At 33.0% G+C, this 18,062-nt stretch overlaps 1 protein-coding gene and 2 pseudogenes across 1 annotated transcript; all 3 read left to right on the top strand.

Moving 5' to 3' along the window:
• The first annotated feature begins 2,390 nt into the window (after window positions 1–2,390).
• Window positions 2,391–2,956, top strand: LOC102609269 (agamous-like MADS-box protein AGL61; annotated as a pseudogene).
• A 2,505-nt stretch (window positions 2,957–5,461) lies between these two features.
• Window positions 5,462–14,178, top strand: LOC102609548 (agamous-like MADS-box protein AGL62; annotated as a pseudogene).
• Window positions 14,179–16,330: 2,152 nt separating this feature from the next.
• Window positions 16,331–17,845, top strand: LOC127899834 (uncharacterized). Its single transcript, XM_052433965.1, has 2 exons — window positions 16,331–16,741; window positions 16,967–17,845. Exons 1-2 carry the CDS (start codon window positions 16,331–16,333, stop codon window positions 17,843–17,845), a joined length of 1,290 nt encoding a protein of 429 aa, XP_052289925.1.
• Window positions 17,846–18,062: the final 217 nt, after the last annotated feature.

Consider the following 18,062-nt stretch of genomic DNA (forward strand, 5'->3'; position numbering starts at 1 on the left):
AAACTTGAGATAAGTGAGAGGTTTAGTTGTAATGTCAGCAGTCTGATCATTGCTTGAAACAAAAGCAATTTCAACCTTTTTTCTTTCAACTTTATCCCTGACAAAATGAAAGTCTATTTCTATGTGCTTAGTTTTAGGATGAAGCATTAGATTTGTAGCTATAATAGCTGAACTTGTGCCGTCACTTAGTAGTAGAGGTGAGCTCAAAAGTTTTAAATCTAGTTCTTTCAGAACAGAACAAACCCAGGTTATTTCTAAGCAAGCTATGTCCATAGCTCCGTATTCAGATTCAGCAGATGACTTAGAAATTACACTTTGTTTCTTTGAGTGCCAACTGATGAGATTTCCACCCAAAAACACACAATAGCCACTTATTGATCTTCTGTCATCTAGATCACTACTCCAGTCAGCATTTGAGTAAGTCACTAGATCTAGATAGTTAGATTGCTTGAACATCAGTCCACAATCAACAGCTTCTTTTAGATACCTTAATACTCGCTTGCAAGCTATCCAACGAGGCTTATAAAGGATTAACCTAAATTGACTTAACTTGTTTACGACATATGCAATTTTTGGTCTGGTTAATACAGCATACTGTAATCCTCTAATCGCTCTTCTGTATTGAGTTGAATCTGTAAGAACTTCCCCCGAGCTTTTGCTTAGTTTCTTAGGAGTTGCCAGTGGTGAGTAAACTCCATTACAGTTCTTCAAATCAAATTTGGCAAGCAAATCTTTGATATACTTGGTCTGAGCCAGAACCAAAGTATCTTTGCTTCTGATGACTTCAATTCCAAGAAATAAGTTAAGTTGTTCCAAATCTTTAAGAGCAAATGTACTGCCTAGACTATGAATGAGCTTTTCAACTTCAAAATTACTGCTTCTAGTTACAATAATATCATCAACCTAGATATAATATAGTCACATCTCTACCATTTCTCTTGAAGGATAATGATGTGTCTGACTTTGCTCTAATGAACTCCCCTGACTCAAAACTGACCTGAGTTTTTTAAACCAGACTCTTGGTGCTTGTTTCAATCCATAAAGAGTCTTTTTCAATTTACAAACATAATTTGGATAAACTAAAACCTCAAAACCTTCTGGTTGAGGCATATACATAGTTTCTATCAGCTCACCATTTAGAAATGCATTATTAATATCCACTTGTCTCAGTTTGTAAGAAGCTCTTTGCTAGAAGCCTGGCTTTGTACTTATTAATGGATCCATCTGAGCTTTGTTTTACTCTAAAAATTCATTTGTTTTCCACAAGCTTTATATTTTGATATGGAGGAACTAAACACCAAGTCTGGTTTCTTGTTAGAACATTGAACTCTTCCTGCATTGCATTTTTCCATCTAATATCATTTAAAGCTTTAGCAACACTAGAGGGTGTTTCTAGTGAGAGGGCTTTTTCAGTGTTGTATATCTTAGGTTTGCATATGCCTGTTTTGGCCCTGGTTATTATGGGATGTGTAGACATGCGTTGAGGTGTTGGCTGATGATTTTCAGGCATTTGATTTTTTGGCTCAGGTTGATTTGATGAGGTTTTAGGGGAAGCATGTGAATTTGATACATTATCATTTTGGGAATGTGTCTGACTGGTGTTGTTATCAGGATTTTGATCATTAGGGAGGGTGTGTGGACTGTTTGTGTTTTCAGAATTGTTTGAATCAGCTACTGGTGCCTTATTACTTTGATTCTCAGAGGGAAATGATATTGTAATGAATTGGCTAATAGTGTTTGTATACTCTGGAAAATAGAAAGATTTTGATATCATAAAATCCTGATCAGTTTGAAAAGGAAATGAGTTTCCATTGAAGTTGACATGAGTAGTAATGAAGATTCTGCCACTTCAGTTCAAACATAGGTAACCTTTATGTATATTACTTAAACCAAGGTGTACACATTTTGAAGTATGAAAATCAAATTTATGATTGTTGTAAGGTCTTAGAAATGAATAGCACTCACAACCAAAAATTCTTATTAGGGAATAGTTAGGTTTCTTTGAATAAAGGGCTTCGAAAAATGTTAGGAGGTCCCGAATCTGTATAATTATTCTGAGTTGTCACTTTACCATGTTTTCTTTATAATTGTTAATAAATTCAATCTTTGGAGTTTATGGTATTTCACTTTGAAACTTTACACACTCGTCTTTATAGTTAATGAATTAAATTGTTTAGAGTTCGAAGGTATCTCATTTAGTAACTTATACACTTGTATTAAATTTTGAAATATATTGTAAGTTTACAACTTATACAGAGAAATTTGTGACCTTATACTAATTAAATCCACGCGTCTTTCCTCTTATAAATTCATAAAAAAATCACCATATTAGAGCACAGAAAAATCGTTGTTCATAAAAGAGAAACTAGCCAATTACATTAATTTTGGAAATGGCAGGTAAGAAAACCAAAAGGAGACAAAAGATTGAGATGAAAAAGATCGAGAATGAAGATGACAGATTAATAACATTCTCTAAACGTGGATCAGGGATTTACAAAAAGGCCAGTGAGTTTGTGACTCTCACTAGCTCCGCGATTGCCATCGTTGTGTTCTCAGAATCTGGGAAGCCATACATCTTTGTCAGCCCTCCGTCAAGGCTATTGCAAATCGCTTCCTTGGGATGAGCCAGCTGCATAATGACAACATTCATCCGCTAGTTAAGGCTTATAGCCACGCGAGAATTAACGAACTGAATCAGCAGCACAATGATCTGCTGCGCCAGCTGGATGAGGAGAAGGAACAGCAGAATATGTTGAAGCAGATGAGGAGGGTTAAAGAGACTCAGCCGCGTTGGTGGGAAACCCCAGTTGATGAGCTCAACCTGCAGGAGCTGCTTCAAATGGATTCAGCCGTTGACGATCTGCACCAAACTTTTCTTGCCAAGATCAATGAAAAGACTGCTGCTGCTGCCGCCTCTTCCTCCGTGGCACCTCCCATGTATTTTCATAATAAATAATATGCCTCATTTTCCATTTGATTTGGCAATTGTTGTAGAATATCAGAGGCTTCGGGTCCAAATGATCAACTTGATAGTACTTAAAAATTACCAATCGTAACTGCCTATGATATAATTTGAGAATGCAAGTTATTGTTGTGCCTAAAAATGGGACTTAACTTGGAGAGCATCATTATCAAGCAATACTCAGATTAATCTGTCAATTTGTCCAGGTAATTTACTGATTCATGCTTTGTGAACTAGATTTATTTTCAAAAACCCAACTTTCCAAATACATCATCGAGCCAGCTATTTAAACCATGCTCATAATAGCAAGTAGATAAATTTACCTCAAGGAAGTGGATCGCTATAAATATATTTTAATTTCCTCAAATTGAAATCTGATTGAAAATCAAAGATAAAGGATTTTGGTGGGCAACCAAAAGATATAAATGTAGGTATAAGGTTTCAATGGAGGTATAAATCCTTGCCTACTAAATACTAACCCCTATCCTCAAGTATTTCTAATCGAACTTTGGTGATCGTGTGCAAAGTGAATTCATGGCCAACTGAGCTACGGTTCCATATAACTGTTTGTAACATTGAGAAATAAGTCTTTTGCACGTAAAATCTTAACAGAAATTTTACAACCATTCAGGTATAATAGAATTATATAAAAAGAATTAGGTAAACTTCAATTCATTTCCTAAATAGAATGACAATTTTCCATATAGCCCGCAAAAGTGTGAAAAGCTCAATCTACCTTGATTTTAGTTCTAAAGATGACAGAAAATAGGGGGCGCTTTGATGGAATTATATATATATAATTAAGGTAGATTGTCATTCTAAAGAATTTAACATAGTAAAATGAAGCGGCAATTATGGCACAGTTATTGAACAAGCATGTGGAGTAAGAAAGGATGACGTGATCGCAGTCCTAGCAACAAGAGACAGAAAGAAAAGATGCATGAACTAGGAATGCTTGAAAATCTTCGTTTCAAGAAATTAGCCTAAGCAGTTTTCGCACATCTACCATTTGTAGGCCTATCACCTATTCATACAGAGAGAGAAATTAATTGAGGACAACCAAAATCTTGCAATTTTTTGCTGTTTCGCCGAGCATAATTTCGGAAAGATATATTAATTGATGACAACCAAAAGCCTTGAAATTTTAATAATTAGTGGAGTGCTTGTGAGGCTAATTATGTAACAAATTAAAAAAAAACTTTTAATATTGGAAAAATAATAATCCATCGGTAGAAGTAATTAAGAAGTAAACCCACTATTCAAGTATTAAAATATTTGCACTTCCTCAGTGGGTGTTTAAAAAGGTGGGATATTTTCAATCCACAATTTATACATATCCGTTCCGTTTTAGAAAATTAATTTTAAAAAATTCAAACAATAATTATAAATAATTTAATCCGTCTAGAATAATAATAATAATAATACATTTAATATAATTTTAAAATTTTAGATTATTATATTTATTTTAATAATATATTTCTATTTGTTTTGAAATTTAATTTAGTATAGTAAAATATGTCTAACAGATTGTAAATATTAAAATATGTTTTATACTATTGAAACTATATTAAATGCATATATTATTACATTTATTTTTAATATTATGTTTCTATTCATTATAAAACATCGGAAGCAATTTTTTTAGGTTAATAGAAACAAATGGTATAATAGTCAAAAGGCAGTTTTGGTGTCACTTATTGAAAATATAAAGGCCTGTGTTATCATTTTTCCAAACCTTGGGGGTGTAGCCATATTTTGCTTTTAAATTGAGCCAAAAAAAAATTATTACAATCACATTTTTTTCCCTTCTTAATTTGCTTATTCCTTTATGTAGAATTATTTTTTTCAAGTATGTTTGGAGAAAGATGTTCTTTTAATTGTTTATAGCATTATGGGAGAAAGATGTTCTTTTAATTGTTTATAGCATTATGCTATCACAAGTATTGTTGTTCTATTGTTTTCATTAACTAGGCAAATTTGAGTTAACTTATTTATAACAAGCTTCAATTAGTAATCATGGGAGCTCCAATTAGTAAGTTTTGAAAGAACATAGTTGTATTTACATTTATGTATGCTACACATACAAACGCACACACATAAGTACGTGTATTTTACGCGCTGTTCCCTATAAAGATTTAACATTTTCCTTAAACTTGGGTCAAGCATCAACACTTTTAGTACTAGCACAATAAAATAATTATTTATTTATTTATTTATTTTATTGAAGAGAAGGTAATTGAGTTAATCTTTGTGTGACTTTCTAGGCCTTTTGATTGATTAGGTTTTAACATGAAAATTATGATCAAGAATCAAAACAACCAGACATGCATGCAAATCCAAAAAGCTAGCCAGTGTCAAGCATGTCCAGTTTTCCCTTAATTCTCATTCCTTGTTAACATTTGATATAGTTTTTTTATTTCTTTTTCTATTATTTATATTATTATTTTTGTCATTCATTTTCCTATTTTACTCTTCAGACTTACCCCCCAAGATTTGAAGATGACACTAATTGAGGGATCGACCACTTTTGCAAGGTATATGAGATTTAATTGTATCCTTTTATGCCCAGTCACTTCCGGAGCCATGTATGCCTACATCTTGCCTATTTTTCTAAATAACTTTTCATTCATCCTATTCACAGTTCCTCTTTCGTTGGCATGGATTTGTAGTACAAGAAATTTTAAATTTGTTGGTATCCATATAACGCTGTTCAGCCACTAAACTTCATTGACAATATGATGTTGACCTACAACTTCTAGAAGAAATGTGTGCCTGCATCATGCTGCTATTTTGCCTATAACAATCTCACTGTTTTGTAGATCTATAAATCTCATCGCCAGTCATTGCGCCATTCCCAACAATACCAAAAGAGCCATTAGTTGTGTTGACGATGTCACGGTACTTTTTTTTCAAAATTATATTACATCATTAATAATTGATTTTTAATAATAATATATTTTATTATTTACTGATGGCTTAATATCAATTAAATTGATTTTCAAAAATTATAAGTATTTAAACCAAAAAAAAAAACATATTCAGTAGTTTTTTTAGTTTTTTAAGAGAAAATAATAAGTGCTTTCGACGTGTAGATTGTCTCTAGTTGAATTTTTGACTCATGCATGTTTCCCATGAAAAAATTCAATAACAGAGGGAATACACAAGAGAGCACCTAATATTTTCTCATACGTAGAATTTACCACAAATTCTTTGTACAAGCTATTTTATACAAATATTTGTGGTAAAACAGTTAAAGTTGAATGGAAATATCACATGATCCATATACTTGGTAATGTTATTCCACTTCAATTTGTACACAAAATAGTTTATACAAGAGCTTATGATTACGCCATAAGTTTTTGGTGAATGAAATCTTATTTTCATCAGTTTGTTTTATATTTTAGCAGACATTGAGGATATTAATTAGCACAGACTAGAATAACATTTTAGTTTGCTAAAATATTAGATATATTTTTAAAAAATTTCTCTTTTTGCTGCACACATATGGCGCATCACTACCATATATAATAAGCTCAATGAATTTTTCTTGGCTGCCATTTCCAAAATGAATGTAATTGCCTAATTTCTATTTTATGAGCAATACAATGGCTTTCATGTGCTTTGATAATATGGCAACTTTGTGATGAATTTATAGGAGGAAAGACACAAAGAATTCATTAGTAAGGTCGTGAATTTATCTATTCTTAGTTGTTACCTTACCCTATTCTATTTTTATAATTGTTAATGAATTAAATTCTTTAGGGTTGAAGGTATCTCATTTAGTAACTTTACACCTTGTATTTGATTCCATATTTTTCAAAATCTAATACAAGGTGTAAAGTTAGTAAATGAGATACCTTCAACCCTAAAGAATTTAATTCATTAACAATTATAAAAAGAGAATAGGGTAAGGTAACAACTTAGCATAGATAAACTCTTGACCTTATACTAATTAATTCTACGCGTCTTTCCTCTTATAAATTCATCCCAAAATGACCATATCGGAGCGCGGGAAAATCATTGTTCATAAGAAAAGAAACTAGCCAGATATCATCAATTTTGGAAATGGCAGCGAAGAAAACCAAAGGGAGAAAAGATTGAGATGAAAAAGATTGAGAATGAGGGTGGTAGGTTGATCACGTTCTCAAAACGTAGATCTGGGATCTACAAGAAGGCCAGTGAGCTTATGACTCTCACTGGCTCAAAGATTGCCATTCTGTTGTTCTCACTGCTGGGGTTATGCGCTCTTTTAAAAGCACAATAATTTATTTTCTTATTAATAAAATATTTGAGATATTTTCAACTGCATAAATATAATGAATAAGGTTCGTTTAATTATATTATATGTATTTATGTGATCATCATATGGATTCATAGAAGACATAAATACAAGTTATCTTATGATTAAATAAATAAACTTCGCAGTTGATAAATAGAGTTGGGTGCGCTATTTATGTTTAAACTGTAGTAAATTCATTGAATGATTTGGCTTAATCATGTATGAATTTACTGATGTAGTTTGACTACATTGAGTTGGATCACATATGAGATTTAATTAATCTTGAAATGACTGTCAGACTTATTAAATCTCATAGGCATTGATTTTACTGTAATCTTAATCTTGAGTTATTTATAATTTCATGATTGTAATTGTTATTCCATTTGAGTTATCAATGGGCACGACATACACTTGTAGTCAAGATTACCGGGTATCTTAGTGGGAGCAATTATGAGTATTGGAGTTATAGATTAACAATATAAAATTTGTACAACACATCTCTTGATGGGTTTTCGGCACTTGATCATAGAATTCTCTGGCCAGAGTGTTTCAACATATTTAGTATGTTGAAAATGATCATTAGAGAAAACCAGTATCAAGGAACAAGATGTAATTAAATTGATTGGACAATTGAGATATCAATTTAATTAACGATGTGGTACAAAAGATTGTGCAATAAAGAAATCAATGTGACATGGGTCGAATTATTATTCGAAAACACTATCCCAGATAGCATACAATTATGGAGGTCAATTCTAATCTTTTAGTTGAGTAGATTTGGAATTAAATAATTGAGCTAGTTTAATTACATGCCTAATTATTGTAGCCACTATTGTATGTACCCATATGATCCCCGGGTTAGCTCATTTAATTGAGTGCACCGCTATTGAATTAATAAGTAAGATAATTAGCTATTTGGATTAAAAGCCTAAATATATTATTTAGTGGGAGGCTCCATATATTGTGCTTGTATCTAAGGGGTCTTGTGTTATTTTATAAGGTAGGCCCCTATGACAAGAAGAAGCAACGATACTTTTGATTTTATTATTTTTAATTTAAATTAAATTTGATTTAATAGAATTAAAAATATAAAAATATGGAGTCTAGGGTTTCCACTAAGATAGAGATATAAAATGTCTTATTTTCTCCCAAAAAAAAGAGGAGGCCACATTTTACAGATCAGAGAAAAAGATTTTTTCTCTCTAATTTTGAGAGAAAATTTTTCTCCTACTAATTGCTTTTAGTGGTAGTAAAGGCGCATTGACGTGAAGTGCATATCAAACCTAAGTCATAACATGGAAGATCATTGGTGACGGATCATGATCTAACAAACGTGGTGGTGACGAATCGTGATCTAACAGGCGTGGTGGTGACGGATCGTGATCTGGGAAGCCTGGATTAATTTCAATTGTTCATCTTCTCGGATTATCAAGGTATGATTTTCTAGATTTTGTATTTCAATATATTGTATGAGATCGGTCTTAAAAGTTTTTATAAAAATTTGAAAAAACTGATTTTTCTCCAACAATTGGTATCAGAGCCATCTCATATTAATATATAAGAATATCATATGAAATCAATCTTGATATTTATGTATTAGAGTAGCACAATTTATTAAGATATATATTATTTGTTTAATATATGAATAAAACATGCTTGACATAGAAATTTTTAATTCATGGTTAGATTAAAATTCATGTTTGTTTTAATTCATGGTTAGATTCTCTGGTGTATTTTTTCTTTGGATCTGTAACAAGAGGGGTGATTTTTTTATCACTATGTTTTCCTCTTGATTTATTTTACTGTTATAGAAATTTTGTAAGCCAAAATTGACATAGAAAATTTGTAAATCATTGGAGAATAATCACGGATGTCAGATCAACGAAGGTCGGAAATTTCAACGGCAACCAGCGGCGCACGTTGCACGAGACGTGGCCAGCAGCCACGCGCAGTAGCAGCGCGCACGACCCGCGCTGGTAGCAGCTCACGCTGCACGCCCAGCAGTTGCTGCACGCGCACTGAAAGCAAGCCACACCCAACAGCAGCGCGGGCGCAAGCTGGAAGTTGCGGGTGCAGGCTACTGGCGGAGCATCTTGGTTGGCGACTTTCCGGTGTGGCGGCGATGGCAAACTTGGCTTTGATGGCGGTTGTCCGGTGTGGAAATAGTGAACAGCAGCTGGGCTTTTGGTGATGGCGGCTGTGGAAGAAAGAAAAAAATGGATTTAGGGTTTTTCAATGGTTTTTATCATTGAGATCACTATGGTGCCATAGTATTTTTCTTTGGGCAGACAACTTTGAATTTTTTGCATTTAAGTCCAAAAATAGTTTTGGGCTTAATGAATCTTAGTTTTAGCCCCAATTGAAATTGAGCTTATTGGATTAAAATGTATATATAAAATTTGACACATTAAATTTATTTTTGGTCCAAAAGTTTTATTTTTAAAAAAAAATTATTTATTTTCTTTCAAAATTAAAATTGGACTAATAATAAATTTAAAAGCTCAATTTCTCCTAGTCCATTAACAACGACAAGCCTATAGAAGATGGACATTGACAAGAAGCCCAATGAAGATTAGGCTTAGGGTTAATGTATTTTTCTATTTTAGGAAAGCCATGAATTAAGATTATTTAATTATTTTTCTATATGTTATGTTTTGGATGATAACATGCCATGATAACATGTCATATAGAATAGGTAGGGCCACTCTATGCATAATGATACATGTCATTCATTAATTATGAATCTCATTATATTATTTGAAATTTGCATATGCTTAATAATATTGGATATCATCTAGATAATATTATAGGAAGCATGCAATTAACAATATATAATTAATGTATGTTTTAAAAGGAAAAACCAATTTGAAAATATTGCGTGGGAGAGGGAAATTTCCAGATAAATTTTCCCACGGGCTTTATTTTTAGTTCAATAATAAAATTATATATATACCTCAACTTCATGATACGATAATGCTCTCTTTGAAGGGTATATATATTAGACATTTTATTTGATGAACTTCTTCAAAAATAAAATTGAAATATTTTTCAATCGATTGTTCACCCCAACGGTGACTATTGATATGAAAAATACATAGATTGAAAAAATGGTTGTACACTCAACTAAATTTTGTTATTAACCTTCCTAACGAAATTCTGGTAACAAATTTAGTCCTAAAAGGATAACGATAATTATTTATCATGTCTCTATATGAAAGTAAATAATCCAATGGATAATTAGGGCTAGTAAGTGTAGACATGGTTTCCCCAACGGATAGCTTGTCAAAGCGGTACTAGATTATCGTTACAATAAATTAAAATGCATTTATGGTTTTTTTTTGCATTTTTGTTATTTATTGTAAATATTGTTTCAAAGTGTTTATGCATTTCTATTTTGTTTTTTCAGAAAATGTCTTCCATCAACCCATTATTAATAATCCTTGTTAAAAATGAACTTACTGGCGAAAACTTACTTAGATTGGAAACACAATCTATTTAATATTCTCACTGCTAAGGGCTGCAAATATTTGTTGACCCAGCCATGCTCACCAGAACCAACATTATACGATTATAGAAATAAGAGGGAGCCTTATAAGAAATGGTACGAAGCTAACAAAATGGTTAAGTGTTATATATTGGCTTCAATTTCCGTGGAACTGCATAAGAAACATCGGAGCATGGAAACAACCACTGAAATAATGGCTAGTCTTCATCAGATGTTTGGGCAAAATACTCATTTTGCCAGAGAAGCAGCGTTAAATCGTATTACAGATACTAAGATGGAAGAGGGCACAAGGTTTCGTGATCATGTCCTCAAAATGATGAACTATTTGAATGAAGTAGAGATACATGGTGTTCAAATCGATGATAAAACAAGGATTAATATGGTGATTGAATCTTTGCCTGATACATTCAAAGACTTTAAGGTCGGGTATATCTTCAACAATAAAGATATGACCTTAATTGAATTGATGCACGAATTGCATGCTATAGAAGAATTTTATCATAGTAGAAAACTTCTTGGAAAAGGATTCTCGTCAAGGCCTAAGTCGAAAGACATGAATAAGCAAGAAAGAGTTGGGATGAGCAAATTGTCCACTAAAAGAGGTGGCAAGCCAAAAGGCAAGTGTTAAAATGTGGATAGAAGGGTCACTAGAAAAAAGATTGTCCTAAGATTATTAAAATCAGTATAGGAAATCTTTAAGCTTCCTAATTAGTTCAGATTTCTATTGATTCATGCAATAGTGAATTATGAGATAACTAATCTTATTTGTAATTTATTTATTTGGTTTTCAGGAAACCAAGAGATTAAGTGAAGAAAGCTTCAAACAACAGTTGAGGACATGCTAGTTTATATCAATTGAAAGGCTAGATCAATTTTACGAGACTTTAGTTTTGATATCTGTCTTTATTATTCCAAATATTAGAGGAATTTAATTTCGGTGGCTTGTTTTAATAAACAAGAGTACACTGTTATTTTTTGATCCTCTGTTTATTACTTATTTTGGTTATTTATAAAGAAAATTTGTATCATATAAGTCCATTGATCTATTCAAAGCAAGATATAATGATAAATAGTTTATGCATTTATCTAAGAAAATAAATGTTTCTTCTAACCAATATCACCTCCATATTTATGCTTAAGTCATATAAACTATAATAAGATTCTAAGAAAATGATTAATGATAGGCTTGTTGGCCTATTAAGATTGATCATTGTAACTCTATAAATCTTATTTAGAAAAGTAATATGATAAGGATGCTCTTTTTGAGCTAAAAGTATAACATTGTATTGGATGATTTAGCGCATACAAATGTATACGGACTAATCAGTTTACATGTTATAAGACGTTTTGAGTATTCTATCAATCTTGTTGATGAATATTCATTTCATATATCTTTGTCTAAATGCGTCATGATTCCATTGCTTTTGAAATTCAAAAGGGTACATAGATAAGACATAAGCAATTAGACAGGAATATAAAAGAACTTCAATATGATCGAAACAAAGAATATCTCTCTGGAGAATTCAAGCTCCATTTGGTTGTCAAATGGGATAAACTCCCACATATAATTAACACTATGATACAATAGTGTAATTAAATGGAGAAACAAGATTCTTTTGGATAAGACAAGATATATGTTAAGTGGTTTATCATTTACCTTTTTGATTCAAGATACTAATATTTAAAACTGCAAAGTTTATTAAAATTAGTTTCATCTACCTCCATGTTTGCTACTCTAAGAAATTATGAAAAAGTCACAAATATAGTTTGAGACACATTCGTATTTGGAGTTTACTAGTATTTGTACTAGAATCAGAGGTAGAGAAGATGGATTCGTGTTCAAAAGCTTGCATGTTTTAGGTATCTTAAAGGAATAAGGGAAAGTCCGAATTATAGTCCTCAAGACAGGAATGTATTATAGACATATTCTTTGAGGAAGACTATATAAATGACTTATAACCTAAGAGTAAAGTAAAATTAGAGAAATATAAAAAGGGGGGATCAGGTTGATGCTCAGCTTTATGGAATAGAAAGAACAACAACAACCAGCTAATCAACACAAGATTATCCTTAAACAACAATCATTTTTAGAATATCATCGTAGTGGGAGGGTAATTAAATTGATTGGACAATTGAAATATCAATTTAATTAACAATGTGGTACAAAAGATTGTACAGTAAAGAAATCAATATAGTCTCGGTCGAATTATTATTCGAAAACACTATCCCATATAGCATATATACAATTATGGAGGTCAATTCCAATCTTTTAGTGGAGTAGATTTGTAATTAAATAATTGGGCGAATTTAATTACATGCCTAATTATTGTAGCCACTATTGTATATACCTATATGATCCTTGGGTTAGCTCATTTAATTGAATGCACCGCTACTTGATTAATAAGTAAGATAACTAGTTATTTGGGTTAAAAGTCTAAATATATTATTCAGTGGGAGACTTCATATAATGTGCTTGTGCCTAAGGGGTCTTATGTTATTTTACAAGGTGGGCCCCTATGACAAGAAGAAGCAACGTTACTTTTGATTTTATTATTTTTAATTTAAATCAAATTTGATTTAATAGAATTAAAAATATAAAAATATGGAGTTTAGGGTTTCCACTAAGATAGAGATATAAAATGACATATTTTCTCCCAAAAAAAAAAGAGGAGGCCACATTATACAGATCAGAGAAAAATATTTTCTCTCTAATTTTGAGAGAAAAAATTTCTCCTGCTGGTTGCTTTTAGTGGTGATAAAGACACCCACATGTTAAGTACAGATCAAACCTGAGTCATAACTTAGAAAATCATTGGTGATGGGTCGTGATCTAACAAGTGTGGTGGCGGCGGATTGTGATCTAACAGGCGTGGTGGTGATGGATCGTGATTTGGGAAGGCTGGATTAATTTCAATTATTCATCTTCTCGGATAGTAAATGTATGATTTTCTAGATTATGTATTCCTATATATTGTATTAGATCGGTCCTAAAAGTTTTTATAAAAATTTAAAAAAACTGATTTTTTTCCATCACTCACAATCTGGGAAGCCTTTTTCATTCGGCCACCCCTCCATTGAAGATGTTGCAAACCGCTTCGTGGGGTAAACCAGCCAGCAAATGACAACACTCATCCACTGGTTGAGGTTCACCGCCAGGTGAGAATTAATGAACTCAATCAGCGACATAATGAGCTGCTTTGCCAATTGAATGAGGAAAAGGAATGGGAGACGATGGTGAAGCAGATGAGGACGGGGAAAGAGAGTCAGCCGTGTTGGTGGGAAACCCCGGTTGACGAGCTCAACCATCAGGAGCTACTTCAAATGGGTGCAACAATTGATGATCTGCATAAAACGTTTCTTTCCAAACTCAATGAAAAGACAGCTAATGCCTCTTCCTCTATGGCACCTCCTATGTATTTTTGTCATAAATAATATACCTCATTCCTTTTGATTTAGTGTTTGCTTAAAAAAAATTATGATGAAACATGTCCAAATGATAACTTGAAAATTAAGAATGCAACTTATTGTTGCGCCTAAAAATTTGATATCAAATGCTAAACACAGCTATCAACCGAAAGAAATGGAATTTTCCACCATGTGGGCAAATGCCGATGATATAATTTGAGAAAAAAAACCTTAATTGATGTGCCCTGGATATAATTAATCTGGTCAGAATAATTCGCAGTCATACTCAAGTTAGTTTGTCATTCAAAGTAATTATTAAGTGACTCACTGGTACTCAAATTACTCTGTCATTCAAGTATTTATTAACTTATTCGCTTTTCAACGACATCGAGATATTTATAAATCATGATAGCAAATAGATAATTATGTTCTCAAAAAAGAAGTGAGCCGTGTAGGAAGTCTATCTAATTTTAAATATATTTGCAATTCCTTCACTTGAAGAAGGATCAATGACCCTTTAAATCACACAAATTTATGCTATATATATAACATAAGGAACGTACTAAAGGACTTTTTATTCCAAAATTAAATAGGATTTTCTTTTTAAAAAAAAGAACAAAAAAGAAAAGGGAGAGATGAGATGAATGAGAGAGAACAGTTAAAAAAAAAAAAGAGAAAGAGAGAACATGGGAAAAAAATCATAGAAATTAGTGTGCAAAACTTAATTTTTCGTGTCATTAAATATTTATAAAATCTTCAACCTTTGATTTAAAGGTTTTAAATTGGTGAAAAAACCTAATTTTAAAGGGTCACTAATCCATGCTTTATTTGAAATTTGATTAAAGACAAAGATAAGGAATTTAGTGGGTAATAAAAATATACCCAAGTAAACACCTACACACACACACACACACAAGTTTGGGATAGAAATTAATTAAAAATATTACCCAGAAAACATCATTCCTTATCTCAAAATCTTACTCGACCTCAGGTCACTGGATTGAAAGTGAATTCACATCCAATCAAACTGGGCCTATGGGACTTTTTGTTCCACATAATTTCTTTTTATACGAAGGAATGGTTCTTTTGAACTTAAAATCTTAACACAAAATTCTCAACCATTCAAGTAAAGTGGAACTGTCAAGAATTTAAAAAAGTGAAGTTAAATTAAATTTATCTTGGAGAGCTAAAGGCAAAGCTGAAGTGTTTGGATTTCAAGAAAATGAATGAAACGGAGAGAAAATGTTTAAGAAAGTTGAGAGAGTAATGAAGAATGAATTGCTATTCAATCGTATACTGTACTTTCTGATTACAATAATTTATATACTAGATCCAGAATGTTGTACACACGTTGAGTATGTTAGCTGAATCTAAGCTTAGCAACAAAAACGTTCTTAACAACCTTTTAACTAACATGCTAACTCAGCAGATTACCCATCAGCACATCTAACAAACAAAACTAATTAATTCATTAATTTTCATAATAAGCACTATCTTAACAGCCCCCTTCAAGCTCAAGGTTTAGAAACAACGTTGAGCTTGGTTCTAAGATAGTTAAAATGATCAATAGCTAAAGGTTTAGTGAGAATATCAGCTACTTGTTCATAGATGGGAACATGATGAATTTCAATCTCCTTTCTTGCAATGTGATCTTTGACAAAATGCAAATCAAGCTCAATATGTTTTGTTTTTTAATGATACTTTGGATTACTGACTAATGCTTCAACACTTCTGTTATCATAATTGAGTATTGGAGTATGTTGTAGCTGCACATATAATATGATTAAACGGACCTTATTCAAAATATTTATGCAATTGAAAATATCTCAAATATTTTATTAATCAGAAAATAAATTAATATGCTTTAAAAGAGCATATAATCCCAACAAAAACAACAATCTTGATGTCTATGATTAAGCTAACCAAGATAAGCAAAACGAATCAACGAGAGATCAACAACAGAACAACAACGCAAGGCAAATTTAAAGTGGTTCGGCCACCGATATGCTTATATCCACTGTGAAAATATGAACCAACCTTTCACTGAATGAGAGTTTACAAGATACAGATTTACAAAGAAGATATAATGGAATCAACATCATGACATGCCAAAATATGTCAAACGAAGATACAACTCAAACAAAAGAGAGGGATACTGAGCATTTTAAAGGTTCCGAAGATGTCGGAAAGCTCCGAAAACCCTGAATCCCATGAAAACCCTAGTTTGCTAAAAACGATTCCACCACCGCTGCCTGAGGATTGTTCTACCAAAAAGGCTCTTTTTCGCAGCCATGGCATGGACGCGGATTACCCACCACTGCTATCTTTCAAGGATGCACTTATGCCCCATACTCAACAAAGAAGTTTTGATGATACTGAAATGGACGAAGAATGGGATTTTGAACCTGGAGATGTAATAGTTGGTGACGATGGTGCCATGCCAACTATTAAATTTTCTCAACGAATCCATGAGAAACTAGTTAAACCTTGGCAAAAATTTGTAGTGGTGAAGTTGTTGGGGAGAAATATCGGCTATAAGGTTTTGTGCAATCGGCTAAAGGTCATGTGGCATATGATTCCAGATTTTTCAGTAATCGACCTTTAAAACAATTACTTTTTAATTCATCTTAACTCATCAGAGGATGTTGTTTATGCGTTAACTGAGGGGCCATGGGTAATCTTTGGGCACTATTTAATAGTACAACCTTGGACTCCACAGTTCGATAGCACCATTACAGAGATTGATTCTACAGTTGTTTGGATTCGTTTACTTGGCATGGCATTCCACTTATATGATAAGCGTATTCTATGAAAGATTGGACAACTTGTGGGGAATGTTATCAAGATTCATTATCATACTGAATTGAGGAAGAGGGGCAAATTTGCTAGGATTGCTGTTCATATCTCTCTTACTCAGCCGTTGGTGTCCCAGTTCAACTTGGACGGAAGGATTCAGAAGGTTGAATATGAAGGGCTGCTGATCATATGCTATCAATGTGGTAAGTATGGTCACAATAGAACGGTTTGTTTTAATAGACAAAATTTGAATGGGGTTAATGAGGCCAACTCTGAGAACAGTCCACTTGCTAACGAATCAGTTGATAAGATTGGTGTCTCAACTGTGGCCAATAGCACCAGCGAGAGGTTTGGCCCATGGATGGTTGTGGTGCGGAAAGGGAGAGCTAGAGTAGTTGTGGACAAGGAGAACATTACTGACTCGGAAAGGAATCAGCGAAATAATTTTAATACTACCTCTCGTTTTGCTACTTTATCTGTTGATTATAATGCACCTACCGTGGAGGAGTTTGCTGTTCAGAACCCCATACATGCCCCTCCCCAGCAACCAACCACATCCATTACCGATCACTTCAACACTCGAAAGAACACTACTCTGAAAACCTTTCACACCCTAAAACCTCATAACCATATGTCCAAAGGTAAACAAGTGGCCAAACCACAGTTTCTAAAACCTAAGCAACAACACTCTACCGCCTCCAGTTCCATGCATGCAAAGCTACGTCCCCATGTTACCAAAATCCTATCCCACACTACTAATGACCCCAACCCAAGTCCCTTAAGACTTACTCCTAGTGATCCCGTTGAATTTACTTTCAACTTGACAACCCTTGATCCCACAAAACATACTGCCGTCACTTTACCTATTAGATGCCACTGCAGGTCAGTCACCAAGTGAAAAAACTGCTGCCAACCCTGAACAGTAACTTCCTCCAAAGCAACTCGCGGACCCTCCCGATGGCAAGGATGAAGGGGATGGTAATGTAATGGCGAATTATGAGGATGGTTCTCAACCTGTATTTGGACATGAAGGTGAAGACATTATGTCCGATGATGAGAACACGATTGTTAATGAGACTCCTGGAGTACATGAAGGAATGATGGTGGGGCTTAGT

Source organism: Citrus sinensis, chromosome 9, assembly GCF_022201045.2.
Source record: "Citrus sinensis cultivar Valencia sweet orange chromosome 9, DVS_A1.0, whole genome shotgun sequence".
Lineage (NCBI taxonomy): Eukaryota > Viridiplantae > Streptophyta > Magnoliopsida > Sapindales > Rutaceae > Citrus > Citrus sinensis.

Excerpts from the sequence above, each read along its gene's own strand:
- LOC127899834 (XM_052433965.1), top strand. The coding sequence starts at position 16,331 with ATGTCGGAAAGCTCCGAAAACCCTGAATCCCATGAAAACCCTAGTTTG. Across the intron at positions 16,742-16,966 it reads ATATGATTCCAGATTTTTCA|ATTGGACAACTTGTGGGGAA; the intron begins GTAATCGACCTT and ends ATTCTATGAAAG.